The 15,143-nt window shown below is 41.4% G+C and overlaps 1 protein-coding gene across 7 annotated transcripts in view; it reads left to right on the top strand.

The window, feature by feature from the left end:
* The first annotated feature begins 516 nt into the window (after nucleotides 1-516).
* Nucleotides 517-15,143, top strand: part of MAN2A1 (mannosidase alpha class 2A member 1) — a 126,305-nt gene continuing 111,678 nt past the window's right edge. For all 7 annotated transcript variants that reach the window (XR_012621509.1, XR_012621511.1, XR_012621508.1 and 4 more), the window contains exons 1-2: nucleotides 517-1,114; nucleotides 13,582-13,842. Coding sequence is in view for 3 of the 7 variants with exons in the window: in XM_074811552.1 (XP_074667653.1) it covers nucleotides 980-1,114; nucleotides 13,582-13,842 (396 nt within the window). In the remaining 4 variants the exon portion in view is untranslated. The remainder of the gene's footprint in view (nucleotides 1,115-13,581; nucleotides 13,843-15,143) is intronic.

Genomic DNA, 15,143 nt, shown 5'->3' with positions numbered 1-15,143 from the left:
GAAAGACGGCGGAGGCCCACGGCAGCCCTGTCGCTTCCCCCTCCAGCCGCCTCACTTCCCACGGCGAAGGCCGCCCCACACCACCACCGGAGCGGTAGCGAGTGCGGGGAGACCGTCACGCGGCGCGCCCGAGCGGCCGCTGCTGCGGGGCAGCCGTCTCGGCGCCGCGCGGTGGGAGACGGCTCGAGGCCGACCCTGCCGGGGGCGAGGAACGGAGGCCCTCCGTCTCACGGCGGCCCCGGGGGTGAGAGGAAGGGGAAGCGGTCGCGGCGACCCCGGCCGCCAAGCGCTGGAGGGCAGCGGCGTCTCCAACCGCCGCCGCGCGCGCGCGCGCTCCCCCCGCGGCGCAGGGGCACGGCGGGCCGGTGGGGGCGGTGCCGCGCGCGTATCACGGGCGCGGCACCGCCCACCCGCCCGGGCGCGCGGGGGCGGAGCGCGGCGCTCCGGCAGCGGCGGGGACCGGCGCTGGCGGGCGACGCCTCTTTCGGCGCGGAGCGTGTGCGCGGCGGCCCGCAGCGCTCCGGCCGCTGGGCGGGGGAGGAGGTGCCAGACTCCGGCGCCGCTTGCCGGCAACGAGGAGAAGCGGCGTGGCTAGTTAGGGGGCCGGCGGAGGCGGAGGAAGGGAGCGGGGGCGCTCGGTCGGCCCCGCAGCGCTGCCGCCGTCAGTTCCCCGCTGGGCGCTATAGCCTGCCCGGGAACCCGATCCGCGCCCGGAAACTCTCGGCTCGCCTCTCGCCGCGGCGGCGTGTCGACAGGGCTCTCCGCCCCGGCGCAGCGGGTGGCGCGGGAGGTGTGGAGGGGGCAACTTCTCACACTTCGGAGAAGACTTGGGGCTGCCCCGCGCCGGGGGCGGCGACACCTCGAGTCCCCGGCGCCTGTCGCGGCGGAAGAACTTTTCCCCTCTGAGGGCAGGGCGGCGAGTGGGGCCCGGTCGCGGCGGGAGGAGAACGGCGGCGGGGCCGGCCAGGCGGCCGCGGCGATGAAGCTGAGCCGGCAGTTCACCGTGTTCGGCAGCGCGGTCTTCTGCGTGGTGATCTTCTCCCTCTACCTGATGCTGGACCGCGGCCACTTCGACCACCCGAAGAGCCCCCGGCGGGAGGGCACCTTCCCCAAGGTGAGCGGGGCGGCGGGCGGGCGAGCGTCCGGGCCGCCGGGGCGGAGGTGGAGGGCGGCGGTACCGCCACGCGGCCCCTCCCCTCTCCCCGCCGGGGGTGCCGGAGCGCCGAGGCGCGGCGGCGCGGCTCGCCGCCCCCTCCCCCCAACCCTGGGCAGGCTGGGGCGGCGGCGGGATGCCGCGGCTGCCGGGCCGTTGGGGCGGGGGACGGGCGGTGTCGCCTCTGGGCGGCGCTGCTGCCGGCTCGGCCCGGCCCGGCCCCGGGCGCGGGGCTGCAGGGGGAAGGCGGGCGCAGCCCACCCGCCCGGTAAGGGGGCGGTGCGGAGGGGCGGCTGCGGCGGGCGCGCCGCGGGCGGGACGGGCTGGGGGCTGCGCTGCGGCTTCAGCGGCCGGCCGGCCGCCTCGGGACCGGGGCAGGCAGCGGGAGGGGGAGTGCGGGGCTTACTCTGCTGTGTGGAAACGTTGCGGGGAAGGGTGGGAACTCGAGGGTAGACCTCAGCTGTGTCATCAACAGGTAGGTTTAGAGAAATGCCGACTTTATGTTACTGCTTTGCTTTTCGCTAAGCCTTGCTTTGGGGCCTTAACTGACTGATACCTGACTGCAGCGCATGGTTAAACGAAGCAGTTCTTTAGTTCCTCAGTTTCCCTTGCTTGTGTGCGAGAGAAATGTCAAAGCTGCATGTTGTGTTAGTGTTCTAATAAAGAATGTTTAACCATGACAAGAGAAGGGTATTTCAGAGAGCACAGGATATGCTGTGCAGAGTGGCAGAATACTGCTGCATACAAATGGCTTTGTTTTCTTACGGTAGTAGGCCAAAAAACCCAATAAGAAGTACAGTTATAGCTTATTTATGCTTGCACCATACTTACTTTTTGGGGAATAAACCAAATTAAAGTGCTTTTTAGTGCATCATTGAGTCAAAAGGCTTATTTAAGAAGTAAGAACTATCTGATAAAATCACTAACTTTTCATTTAGTGCAAAAGTAATAGTTGATACGATTTTTTTAACAGTAGAGATGAAAACCCAGATTTAAATATGAAGAAAGCGTGCAGATCTGTTCTGCCTTTATTCCTTCAAGTTACAGTTCAGAGGTCAGCCTCTAGTTTTATCAGGGACTAAGAGAATGGGAGAGAAGCTTAGGAGAAGAGAGCAAGACAAGGCTGGATACAGTGGCTATGTCTGTTCAATATATAACTCTAGCAGAGTAATGCCATGTGTGACACTTATAACAGGTGTTTTGGTGATATGGTCACGAAATTGTATATGAGGAAACCACTTCATGTGTCTTAATACTGCCAGATGAGTTTAATCCATGTAAAGCGTAGAACAGGAAAGCTCATACATGGGTGGTCTTTTTTTTTAATGTTAGGTTTTAATTTGAAATACTTGAGTGAACAGGGAAGATTTATCAGACATGTTTTGTCTTCCATTGTCAGTGTTTTGCAGTTGAAATGCCTGTCTGTGGCATACAGTGTGACGCTGGTCTGTGGTGTAACATGGTCTTATCTCTTGTGAGCAAGGGTTTAGTACCTTAATCTGTTGTTACACCTCTTCCTTCTACGTGATCTAGTCAGCTAGAGGCAAACATTTCTCCTTCCGTACTCCTCCCTCCCCTCAGTCTTCTAGAACAGTCTGTCAGTGTTTACTGTTTTTGCCTTTTCTATATCTAAATTTCTTTGAGGCTGCTGACTCTCACTGGAGAATCCTCTGCCTATCACTGTTTTGGTCCTTCCTTTCGGTGAACCTTTTCCTTTATTAACTGCTTTATCTGTTGAGGAAGTTGCAGATGAAATTGATGTGATTTTTGTCATTTTGTTTTGCTGCCCGTAGAGTAGAAATTTTTCACTTTGTTACAATGGGGAACCTCTCACACCTAGCAAATGCTTTCAGAGCTCTATAACATCAGCTAACAACTAACATTGAAAGGAACAGCTTTAATCCTACCTCAGCTGACAAAAAGTTGTTTGTGTCAGTGCAGCGTTGCCAGAACTCAGTGTGCTGTTAAGTGAAACTAGCCACAGATGTAAAAACTTCAAGCTGTTACTGTTTGTGAAAAGCTATGGCAGCAGTAGATCATCTTGTCTGTAGGTTTAAGAAGGCGTTCTCTTTCCTGATGACAAAGGTCAGAACTTTTTTTGCTTAGAAAAAGAAACTGAGACTTTTTCACAAATTTTTGGATTGATTCACTTTAAACCTCTTTCTGTTCTGACAATATGCTAATTCTTCAGCTTTGCAGTTCTGGTAACAACATACGTCACCTTTCCTGTCCTGGAAGTTGCATATTGATTAGTTTGTTCTTCCTGACCTATGTGGCTTACACTAAGCTCAGAGAAGAGAGGTGGATACCTCTGGAAGCAGTCTCCTGTTCAACTATTAATGCCCACCTATGTTTTTATTTCGTTTCTGCCAGGATGAGAGTTGGAATTTTTCAGCTGGCAGTGCCTGTTGGTCTGCATTCACCTAGAGTGTCATGGTACCTAATACCAGTAGTAGAATAAATGATTAGGATCGTTGCCTCACTTTCGTTTCCACTTTTTCTTCCAGACAAGGCACCTTCTCTTTGCGTGGTCTCAGCATAGTTTACATCAGACCCAGTCTTGTGAACCTATCTTCTTTCAGGCTTATCTTCTAGTGTAGTCAAGAGTTGTCCTTCTGGAGCTTGCTTTCTGGTTTGAGAGTTTGGGTAGCGGTTCAAGTATGCCAACAGAAATGTCTTGCAGAAATAATTTTTGGACAAGATCTCCCAAGATGGATGAATATCCATAGGCAGATGCCTTTACATATATAACCAAATACTTGTAAATGCTTTTCACTGCTGTGCGAAACAGCACCTCTGTTCAGACTTGGGAGGCAGTGGTAACATTGTGTCTTTTTAGGTGTTGAGTTTGCAAAACCTGGCATCAGTAGTCAGTTTTACAGTGAATGTTACCCACACCTATCCGTGGTAAAATGGCATTGTTGCAACTATGATAGAACTTGAGCCGAAGTGATTTATAGCCTTGTCATCATTGGTGGTACATTTAAATCATAATATTAGAAAATCTGTATCTTGCTGTAGGAACTGAAGTGCCTGATAATTTTGGGAAGATTAGATACCTATAATACATGGAGATCAAGACTTAACTGGCCCTTCCTCTGTAGTTCCTGCATGTATCTTTACGGACCCTCCCTGGTTGTCAGGTGAGAGTTATTCTTACAATGGCTGTATCACAGGCTCTGTCTGTCTCTCTGAGCCTGTTACTAGCCACAGGATGCTTCTGTCTCAGGACACATCTGAGGATGCAGTGTGTCCTAGTGCCCTGTCTCATACTAGAAACAATGTTACAACATTGTGCAGAGACAAGCTCAAGGTAGAGGAATAGCCTTAGGTACGTTTTTAGATTATTATTTTACCAGTTGTCAGTACAGATCATTGTGTAAGAGTCTTCTAGTGGAATATAGTGGAAAAATGGTTGAGTATATTGTTTTTGTCTGTAATAATACAGAATTCTCTGAGAAATCTTGTGTTGCCTATACAGTGGAGGGAGGTTCAGAGTGGTGGTTAGTCCTGTGCCATCTCTTGTGTAGGGAGTGTCAGGTGCAAGTGATTTGTGGGCCATATTAATAACTACTAAATGAAAACTACATTCAAATCAAGTCTGAAGTGGAGTAAGTCCATAAGCAGCTTATCTTGAAGAACCTGTGTTACTTTAGACTGTTGAATACCAAATACTGATAAGCCCATATTAACCTATTCTGTATTTTGGACCCAAATAGAAAAATATCATTAGCCTAACATGGCCTGTTTTCTCAACTAACTTTACCTTGACTTAGAACAGATCCATAAAAGCTGTTCATTTACAGAAGCTTGTGGAATATTTCTTTTGATTCTAAATTTTTAAGCATGTGTGACACACATTAAAAATCCAGTTTAAAAAAAAAAGTGGAGCATTTGTTTGTAAGAGTATCTTGCTTCAGAAATATATGGCCTTTGTGTAGTCTTCACATGAGAGTTCATTTTTAGTGAATTTTATGCCTGAGCAAAGAAAAACAACAACACAATGCAGCATCCTCTGACACTACTTGATAAGTGATGTTTTGGACATGAGCTTTTTCCTTTAACCACTTTCACACACTTTGTATTGGCTTTTATGGGACATATGTCCCCACTGTGTGTAAGGTTGTTTCTGGAAATACATTTTTAAAACTCAGGTCTGCCATGATTCTGGTTGATAGATGGAATAGCACTAAGTGATTGCTCCTTTTTATCCTTGGTCTTTCCTTTAAACTTTATTAAAAGGCAAAGCTCAAACGTACAGCAACTTTCATTCTTACTGTTTTCTGTCTTCTAAACGGTTGTTATTTGAATAAGATCTCTCCCCCTCCTCCCCCCCCTTCCCCGTCTTTTCTTCCCTTCCCCCCACCCCTGCCTTTGACCACCATTATTTGAAGCTTACTCTGATCTTCTCATGTGTGTTCACTGCTTTTATGGATTCACTAGTTGTATTGCATTGAAGAGAGATGATCAAGTACAGTTCCTCTAAAAGCACTGGCTTGTTCTTTTGTTTCCAGTGTCCTTCCAGCAAAGCATTAAGTAGCCTTGGTGGTACTGCTAAAGCTTCTTTACTGGATTTATGCTTTCAAGGCATCTACACAATGCGTCAAATACTCTGCACAAATGGCGCCAGCAGTGATTGTTGCAGTATGGAGTGTTATTTCATTTGAGCTTGCCAATAATTTGATAGTAGTACCACCTGGCCCAAATAAGAATCACGGTAGGGTGGAGCAGTAATAGTAGGAAATTGGGACCAAATACATGGCAGAAACACCAGCAGTTCTCTGAATATGTGTTGAACAAAGGCACCTTTTGAACATTACTGTGGAGTACTGCTGAGGTAGTACTTCCCATACTGTAAGGAAGCACTACCTTCAGTCAGCCCTGAGTCTCCCTTAGGTGGCTATAACTGCAGTGTATGAGCTCATGCTTGGTAGTTACCATGCCCCAATGCTGTGCAGTGCAAGCTTGCTTCAATGTCAGCGAGTCTGTACAATTTCTGTTTTGAAGTAGCTCCTGATACACTATAAACACCTTTTCCAGCTAGAGTTTTGCTAAGTGCATTGCCATAATGAGGTAGCTGAAATCAATGTCTTACATGGACTATAAATACATGCATTTTGTTGCTAGCATGTTCTTAGTAATTGATGTACGTTATGAGCTCATTTGGGACCTTTCAGACCTGTGTTGTATAACAAGGAATAGGACTTCTGTATGCAGAAGTATTGGAAGCAGCATGATCAGGTATTTAGGAAATGTTTGTTTTACTCTAGAATATGAGTAGTGGCAATTAAGGTTGTACATAATTTTGAAGTTGTCATTTTCTGACTTCTGAGCACTGAAAAATTGTGGGCACAGTGACTTAGTGGCATTCTTAAGAGTTTCACATCAGAGAAGATTGAATGTTGGGTGAAGAAATCCACAGAAGGAATCATCGTTTTCCTAGATTTGTAACGTGTTGATTTATTTAGAAAAAAAAACCCAAACAAAACCCTATTAACAACACTTAGTAAGTTCACAGTCTAAAAGCCTTTGAACCTCACAGGAAATGATCTTGAGTGTAAGATATGAAAATTGAGGATTTCTTCTTCTGAGCTTCTAGTACCTTGTAAAGGAGGAGAGGCCATCTTTGTTAATGTAAATACAGGTCAGTAACAATTCTTTGTGCTTCCTAATGTTCACAGAGTGTATTTGTGGTTGTTCCTTGTACATTTTGAGTAAAGTTTTGGCTAAGCAGCAGTCAAGTGGAAGCTAATAGCCTCCTTCAACCACAGACTTTAACTCTTACGGAAAATGTTGAGCAAAATCTATTTTTCAGAAAAGTAGTCACACCACCTATAAATGAGCACTTCCTTATGCTACCTAGAATCAATTCCTAAAAAACTGTATAGATTAAATGGAGAAAGTTTCCTGCTTTGCTTTTACTTGACCTTTTCTTTATCTGACATATGGTTTTGTTATTCCAAGTTTTGACTTGTTGATATAAAAATAAACATTATTAAAATGCTCATAGTCTTAATGCCATGTAAGCTGTGCTTCAGTTTTGTAGTTGTTTAAATAAAGATTCAGAGCCATTTAAATAAAGATTCAGTGTAGGGCAGGAAGAGGAATCAAAAAGGAAATGAACCTGAAACATATCAGCCGGAGTAATAGTGAACGCTTCTCAGATTAATTGACTCCTCCTTGCCTTCAGATCACTGATGATGGTGTCAAATTAGTCCCTAGCAGCATGCCTTATTTTTATTCCTGTAAATTGCATGAAACTTAAGTCTAGGATAATAGCACATTAAACACTTGTGTTATTGCTCCTCTAGTAAAACAGAATGTGGAAGTCCGTCAGCTCTTAGAATCTATTTGTCAGGCTGCTGCGTCTTTGGAATAGAATTTTCTCATTTTTTAAGAGAACAGACTTTTGTAGTTCAGTTAATTCAGAAGAATGCCAGCGTCTTCATAAAGTAAGCTTATTTTGAGTGGTACTTTAAAGGTAGGAAACTATTAACAAGGTTACTTACATAATTTTCATCATCACAAATGCACATAAGCCTTCTGCCCAGATTAATAAAGGCTTTTAAACCTTTGCTTGTCCTTTTGACCAGTGTGTTGTATGCTTGGTTTTTTGTTCTATGTCCTACCTTGCAATGTGAATACATGCTGAAATAGTGTGTTCAAATATTAAGCTTTGACGCTACATCAGGTTACGTATTTAACTTCTACCTGCTTGCTTTTTCTGTACAGGAGGTGTCCATTTAATTCTACATTTATTATGTTCTGTTCACTGTACAGTGCTCTAACAGTGACCAGGTAATGTTTTCTGGTCTTACCATCTTGGTATGCTAGCATCTGATCAGAGATTTATATCAAGACTTTAGTGAAGTTAGTATGTGATTTCTGAAGATGTATCTGGAAATAGTTATTGACAAGACTGGTGCAGAAAATTGTTAAGATGACTGCAGCCAGAAAATGAGACTTTTTGAGTCCAGTTTCCTCACGTTACTGCTTACTGCAGTAAATCTGTATAGGCAATGATCTTGACTTGGATTACACATCCCCTGGACAATTCTGTTCATTGCAGTACTCTGCTTTCTTCACCACAGCTCATTGGTGCACCAGAGCCTCTTACGCAGGATACTGCCAGCTCCTTTGTGATCTCCTGCTTGTTCATGTGGTAAGAAGGAGAATGGGCTCTGGCTGATTTTGAACCAAGCACTTGGTGGTTGTTGACTGAGTCTGGATACAAATAATCAAGTTCCAGCTGACTAACCTCAGAAGTCTGTAATGTGGGTTTCTCCTCTGCCTGCCTGTTTCCGTGAGATTTCCTCATCTGTGGCCCTGTCATACTCCCACTTCAATTATTTGAGCTGGCTGTCTTTTTTCCTGATGAAATGATCGTTAGTGGCCTGTTGAAACTCACTGCATTTAGAGAAGGAGTGAATGTTCACTGAGGAAATGAAAGTTGCAACTAACATTCTTTCTGCAATACACAGTGCTTAGATTGGAGAAACAGTTCATTCTCCACTTCCCCAGAATAAAACAGCTTGATCTTTCATTGTGTTACTGGTCTTCCCTCCTTGTGCTGGGTGGCAGTATGCCCATTTCTGTAGAGAGTTCTTGCTAGAGATCAGAGTGGTGTCAGAAGCTAGCAGAGAAGGACAAGCAGAGGGCAGTGGGAAAGCAGACTGCTCTGGAGTGTTTGAGGCATGAAAACTGCTGAAGGGTTCAGACTGACTGAAGCATAAGGAACTGTTTGTGTAGCAGGTTTCTCAGTGCAGCTAGCAGGCATGGACAGTTTTTGTTCCAAGTGGGAGGAGGGTGTGCTGATCTGTGCTGTGCTCACATGGGAAGATTTTGTTGGTTAAGTCCAACCCTATGTAACCATGGGAATGGTGAACAGATGCACTGCTCATGTGATGCTATTCTTCTACCAGTGCAGCTGTAGCTACTTTCGGTATCATTTGATTTGCACTTCTTCTAGAACTAATTCCTTTGCTGTACAGTAACAGCAGGGTTGCCTTTCTTGCCTCTTAATAAAATCTTCATTTGCACATTCTTAAAAATATATATAAAAGAAGAGAGAAATGAAAGAAAAGTTTACAGTGAAGTTTTTATAAACTTGATAACTGCTTTTATAGAAGACAGGTGATTCACATAAATTTACATTGCATTTCCTTATTTTAAAACAACCATGTAAATTAACAGACCATCCTTCAATGATGTTCACTTGGTCTAAGACAGACTTGTCCAGACAGCGTACCTCCAGTTTTCTGTGATTGGAAAGGCAGGTCTTAAAGTCTTGCATCAGGATTGCTTTTTTTTTGAGAAAACTTCATGCCATGAAGTCAGAGGGAGGTCTGCTGACATTTATGAATTGTGCAGCTAGCCAAATTTTGCTATCCAGTGTCTACAAAATTATGTAGATTACAAAATTTCAGGCAGAATTGGTTAAGGTAAAATTGGTGCATCTCTCCTCAGATTAAAAAAAAAAATCCCCCCCGCTTACTCCCAAATGTTTGGAAAACTTTCAAACTTATTTTAAAATAATAAAATACTGTTAGAGTATGTTTTTAGTAATGGAGAGGACCTGTCTGGTTTATTTTAATTAGACCTATTTAATACCCCTGTAACATGCTTGTAATCTGTTTTACTAGTAAGTCAACATCTGTTACTAGCAGTCAATGAGTTGAAACAGTTTTAGAGTAACTTCACTGTTTTGTAGTTTGGATATGACAATTGAAGTTGGACAGTGTAAGTCAGTTGCCTTCCTCTAAAAATGTTGAAACTGAATTTCATTTATTTTCATGTTAATTTCATTGTTTTGAAGAGTTGCAATATTTTCCATGTTCAGCTCATTTTAAAGTAATTTTGTTATTGAATGCTATGTTCTAGGCATTGTCTACTCCTGTCTATTTAAAATGAGTAAGGAGGAAAGGTGAATGTGCAATGAAAATAGACCTATTTTGCATAATTTGGATCCATGTGACATTTTCAACTTGAGAATGGATTTCTGACATTAACTATTTTCATACTGAATGAAAACTGGAATCCATTTCTACTTTGTAACACTTGTTTCTTAAAGTTAACTCTCATGACTGATGCATTTCACAACAGAAATTGAAAACATTTTTAAAATCTGTAAAGATTTGGTTGCCTGTCAGTTTTAACTTGGGTACTGCATGAGGTCATAGTTCTTACCTATAACTTTTTATTTCATGTTTTGCATTCAAGTTGAGTTAGTACAGGGCATGTTTAAATCCTTTAGAAGAGAGGCATGATTTGTCTCATAGTTTTCAAAAAGAAAGCAGGGTTGTCTTTATTAATGTCCTCAGTTAAGTTCCACAGTGGTAGGTCTGTGTAAGGATTTCTTTTTCCAAGTAACAGAATATCTCCTTCCAAAATTCAAGTAACATACTTTAACAGACTTCTAAAAATCACTGTTCTTCAGAGTTCTAAGTAGGCTTGAAACTTTCATCTTAAATTGCTGGCAGTATATAGCAACATCTGAAATAATTGTTTAAAGATGATCAGGGAACAAATTGCTATTTCTTGTGACACAGGAAGCAGGAACTTGGTTTACAAAGCAAAGGGTGTTGTCACATAATAAACAGTAAAATGGTAGAACTTATTATTGTAGATATTTGAAGGTTTAAAGTATAGGAAGTCAAAGGAAAGTCCATCTTAGAGATATGAAATATGACATAACTTCCAAATTGGAAGTTTAAGTCTGACTGCTAGAGATTGGCAGTATAAGCCAACAGAAGGATTGGTCTAAACGTGTATTTGATGTTTTTTTAATGTGAGGGGTTTTTTGTTGGGGTTTTTTTGGTTTTGGGTTGGTTTTTTTGTTTTTTGTTTTTTTTTTTTTTTTTTTCTGTGTTGTGATATTGCCCAGTGCTGGAGAGACTATAATTGGCTAGATGACATAAGGCAGATTCGTGGTATAATCTATGACCAGCTAGCTGACAGGTTATTGCTAAGTGATATAAAACTCTTTTCTTGCAGGAAGAGGTAAAATATATCTAGAACATAAGTGAATGAGAATATAAATTTTTAAATGTCTGATTTTACAGTTGTAGAGGCAGCATATATAATGGTGGGATAGGTGCGAACAGCATTTTTAGCTGCTTACACACTTGCTAACTTTGGTGAACTATAGTCATGTGCAGTGAGGCAGGTGATAATTTGTATAGATGGCAGCTATACTTTAGCTGCTTAGGAATCTAGAGATCAGAGCCTATGTTGGGCAGCCTGTAAAACCTCAATCAGTATTACTTCATGTTATTTTTAGAGTGAGTGGCATAATAGGCTATTAGTTTTCTGAGTGGAGAAACCTTTCTTTTAAAATGTCACAGATATTGAAAGGGAAAATCCCAGTTTTACACAGAAATGTGTACACACTCTTTAATGTAGCATTTGAGATTTCAGTCTGGTTGTTTCTTTTGTTGCCACCAGGGGGCATGGGACTACAGTTGGTTTTTTTTCCTCTACAGTATCCCGTCACCTGCATATTGATTTCCTGTTGTTTTCAGTTCATCTATTTTATAAATTTCTAGTATTTGTGTTTAAACTGTTGAGATTCTAGGATGTTGGCCCTACATCTCAATTAGCTTAATCTGGATCTGTTGTCAAAATATATTTTTGTCTTTTGGGAAGCAGTAACTGTTTGCCTGTGTTGCATTTTAAAACCTGTTACTATTTTCAGGATGTATCAATCTAAGAAAAAAAGCAAAGCAGGGGGTCAGCACTTTACTCAGCCCAGAAAATGAGGGGACAAACTTACCATCAGGTTAAAAATTTCTAAAACTTACCTTCTGCAGAATTACAAAGAACTTCCATAAAGATAGAACTGTAAGAATGACAGTTTAGTAGAACCCAGAAGGCTGATTGGTATCTTGTGGTAAGGGGTGTTTTCTTCATTCCTTCAGACTTCTCGAAGTGAACAGAATTTAAAAGAAAGTGCGCATCACGATACATAATGGAGTCTTAATGCTTTGCAAACAGCCTAACTACAGAAGTTGGAATTAATTGGCATTTGAGGAAAGCAATTTGTCCCTTAAAAAGAAAATGCAAACACCTCAAGTGAATTATTGTCAAAGGGGAAAAAAGTGTCATGTACAGATGTTGTTTCCAATACTAATCTGCTTTACTTAGAAAATAAGAAATTGGTCTTAGGACAAAGTTTCACTTGTCATTGAAATCATAGGTCACAGAGTAGCTGTCTACTGAATCAGCATTATTTGTGTTAAATGTAGTCGGTAAAATGTAAATGCCTGAATCTGCAGTCTGTCTTGTTGTAATGACAGCCTCTTGAAAAAAAAAAAATCACGCATTGTGTATTTTGGGGTCTGGTCACAACTTTAATAAAAGGAAGTGACTGGCTTTTTGTTCTCTTATCTTTTCTTATTATTGTTAGGTTGAAGTCAGTCTGAGGAAAGAAAGAAATCACTGTTAAAACAAAATATTCCTAAAACCATGTTAAATAATCTGGCCTTTTGTGATTCTGTAAAAGCTAATACATTCATGCCTGGAAAAAAAAAGAAGCATTTGGAAGGAGTGGCTAGTACATAAGAGGGCAGTAACATTTCCAAGTATCTTGTTCTGCTATGCTCCCTCCTGTATTCCAACAATACAGTGATTAGATGCTATGAAATTGCTTTGTGGTATCTGTATCTCCTTCTAAGTTGCTTTGGGAGATGCATTGACTTCTTTTGATTCACATTGATGTTATTCTGTATCTTTCCTCTTGTGGTGCACACCAGAATCATCTACAAAATCCTGTTGTTTGGCAACTGAATATGACCTAACTGAAAATGCTGTCGGTTTGAGTTGTCTTTTATGGGATTGTCTTTGATGTTTGTAATGGTCCAATTATACGGATTATTATTATGACCAGGCTGTTAAGGAATAAGGAATGCTTTTGTTTATTCCTCTCTAAATTTCACTGAAAATAAGAAACTCGGTATTTATTGAAATACTATTTTACACATATGGGACAAACCTGAAATGTATACACCCTGTTAATCCCATTGTGATGTGACTGCCTTCTCTTTGATGTTCTGATGTGATGATAAATGAAAACATCAGATTTTTGCACATGTGTGAAAGACATGAAAAAGTTGAATTTGGCATAATTGGTACTTGAAACACAGTGACCTTTTAAGAATATCTTTGTATCACTAATTAAATCTTGTGCTGCAAATTGAAGTTCATGGTGGAAAAGGTAACTTTTGCTCTTTTCCCTTATTCTGAAAGGATAGGGTTTCATATGTTGGCTCAATTTCTTATTAGTTTGTCTTTACATAAAATGGAGAATAAAGATTTATTTGATTTTTTTTTTTGTGTGATCATATACTATTGTTAAATTGATATATATTTTTTTTTAATTCTGTCAAGCATTGGTCTGAGAAATAATTAGACTTCACTTTTTTCCTTTACAGGGCCAGCTATCAATATTGCAAGAAAAAATAGATCATTTAGAACGCCTATTGGCAGAAAATAATGAGATTATTTCAAACATACGAGATTCTGTGATCAATCTGAGTGAATCAGTAAAGGATGGTCAAAAAAATCCAGAGGCTATAAACTTCAGTCAAGGATCTGTCTCTGAGCTCTTTCCTTCTGCTTCAGTTTTGCCTGCTGTTGATTCTGAGGACTGTTTGTTTGCTTCAAAAAGTGGAAGTCATGGTTCAGGTGTACAGGTAAGAAGTATGTCTTTCTCTCTTGTTTTACTGCAGTCCCAGCTGTTATTACCTTTTAATTCTGAAAACATCTGATTACTAGTAAAAGCTTGGTACTAAGCTCCTAATCTAAGACATAATAAAATTGTTCAAGTGGCAGTTGTGTTTAACAGATGTTACGAAACTGTTCCTTTTTACCTTTTTTAAACTGTTTAGAAATTGAATAGTGTTTATGAAGAGCCCACATTTCAGAAAGCTTAAAAATTCTTTAAAAACCCCAAACAAAAAATTATACTCAGATTATTGTCCAGTACTGTCAGAAGTTCTTTAGAAAAAATTTCAGAGCCTCTTTCGGTTTTCCCAGATTGTTCTAAAATTGACAACAAATAAACTGGAAATGGTGGATAGCCTTGATTTAAATAAGTTCTACGTTTTAGGGATATATGTGTAGATGGGTCTTTATGGGAAGGTAAAGAATGTTCATGACCACATAATTTAAAAAAATCTCAGGTGTTGTGTCCCTTTTGAATGCCATTTCTGTATTTCAGCATTCTTGTGTGTCTCCAGTTTGTATAGGCACTTTGATCAGAAAAGAACGTATACCATGTTGACTGGTTGGCATGAACTGGGGAGGTTGAAGTTTTTAAAGTCAGACAGTTCAAGCTGAGTTTATTTTGTCTTCTGGTGATGCTTGTGAGTTCATGGACTCTTATATGTTCAGTTTTAATGGAGTGTTTCAGGAGCATTGAGAATACTGTGTGATGTTTGTGATCTGTACTGGTTTTGGGAGTCTTGTGGGAGGACTAAATATTCATAGTACTCTAAAGCAGAGATTAAAATTTGAATTCCAGCTTTCTCATTCTAGACGTGAAAGTACTTCTATTGCAGGAGAAAGTGAATTTAAGATTAGTAAGTACACATATTAGAACAATTGTAACCTCTGATGTATCATTCATAATCCCTTTAAGCTCTTCAGGGATAGGCACCACTTGTAATGTCTTTTACAGAGGAAGTGGGGTTTTTTAAAAGGCAATATCTAACTGTTCATGTTTCTAATATGTTAAGACTTCTGTGCAGGAAAGTAAAGCATGTGGACCTATGATTACATGTTTTCAAGTTATTGGATTGTTAACAGGTTATTCCTTGTACAGTCTGTTACCATATTAAATGATGTGCTTTTTTAGGTGCATTAGAAATAAGTTTTAGTAAATGTGAATTGTGAATTTTGAAGTAAAATGTGTTGGCTTAAGTTTTTGGATATGTTAACCTGTTATGGAAAGTAAAATATGTTTGCTTAAACGGTTCTCATGTTTTGCTTCATA

This window comes from Strix aluco, chromosome Z, assembly GCF_031877795.1.
Source record: "Strix aluco isolate bStrAlu1 chromosome Z, bStrAlu1.hap1, whole genome shotgun sequence".
In the NCBI taxonomy this organism is placed as follows: domain Eukaryota; kingdom Metazoa; phylum Chordata; class Aves; order Strigiformes; family Strigidae; genus Strix; species Strix aluco.
Note: the sequence above shows the minus strand (reverse complement) of the source record. Positions and strands in the feature narration are given on the sequence as shown.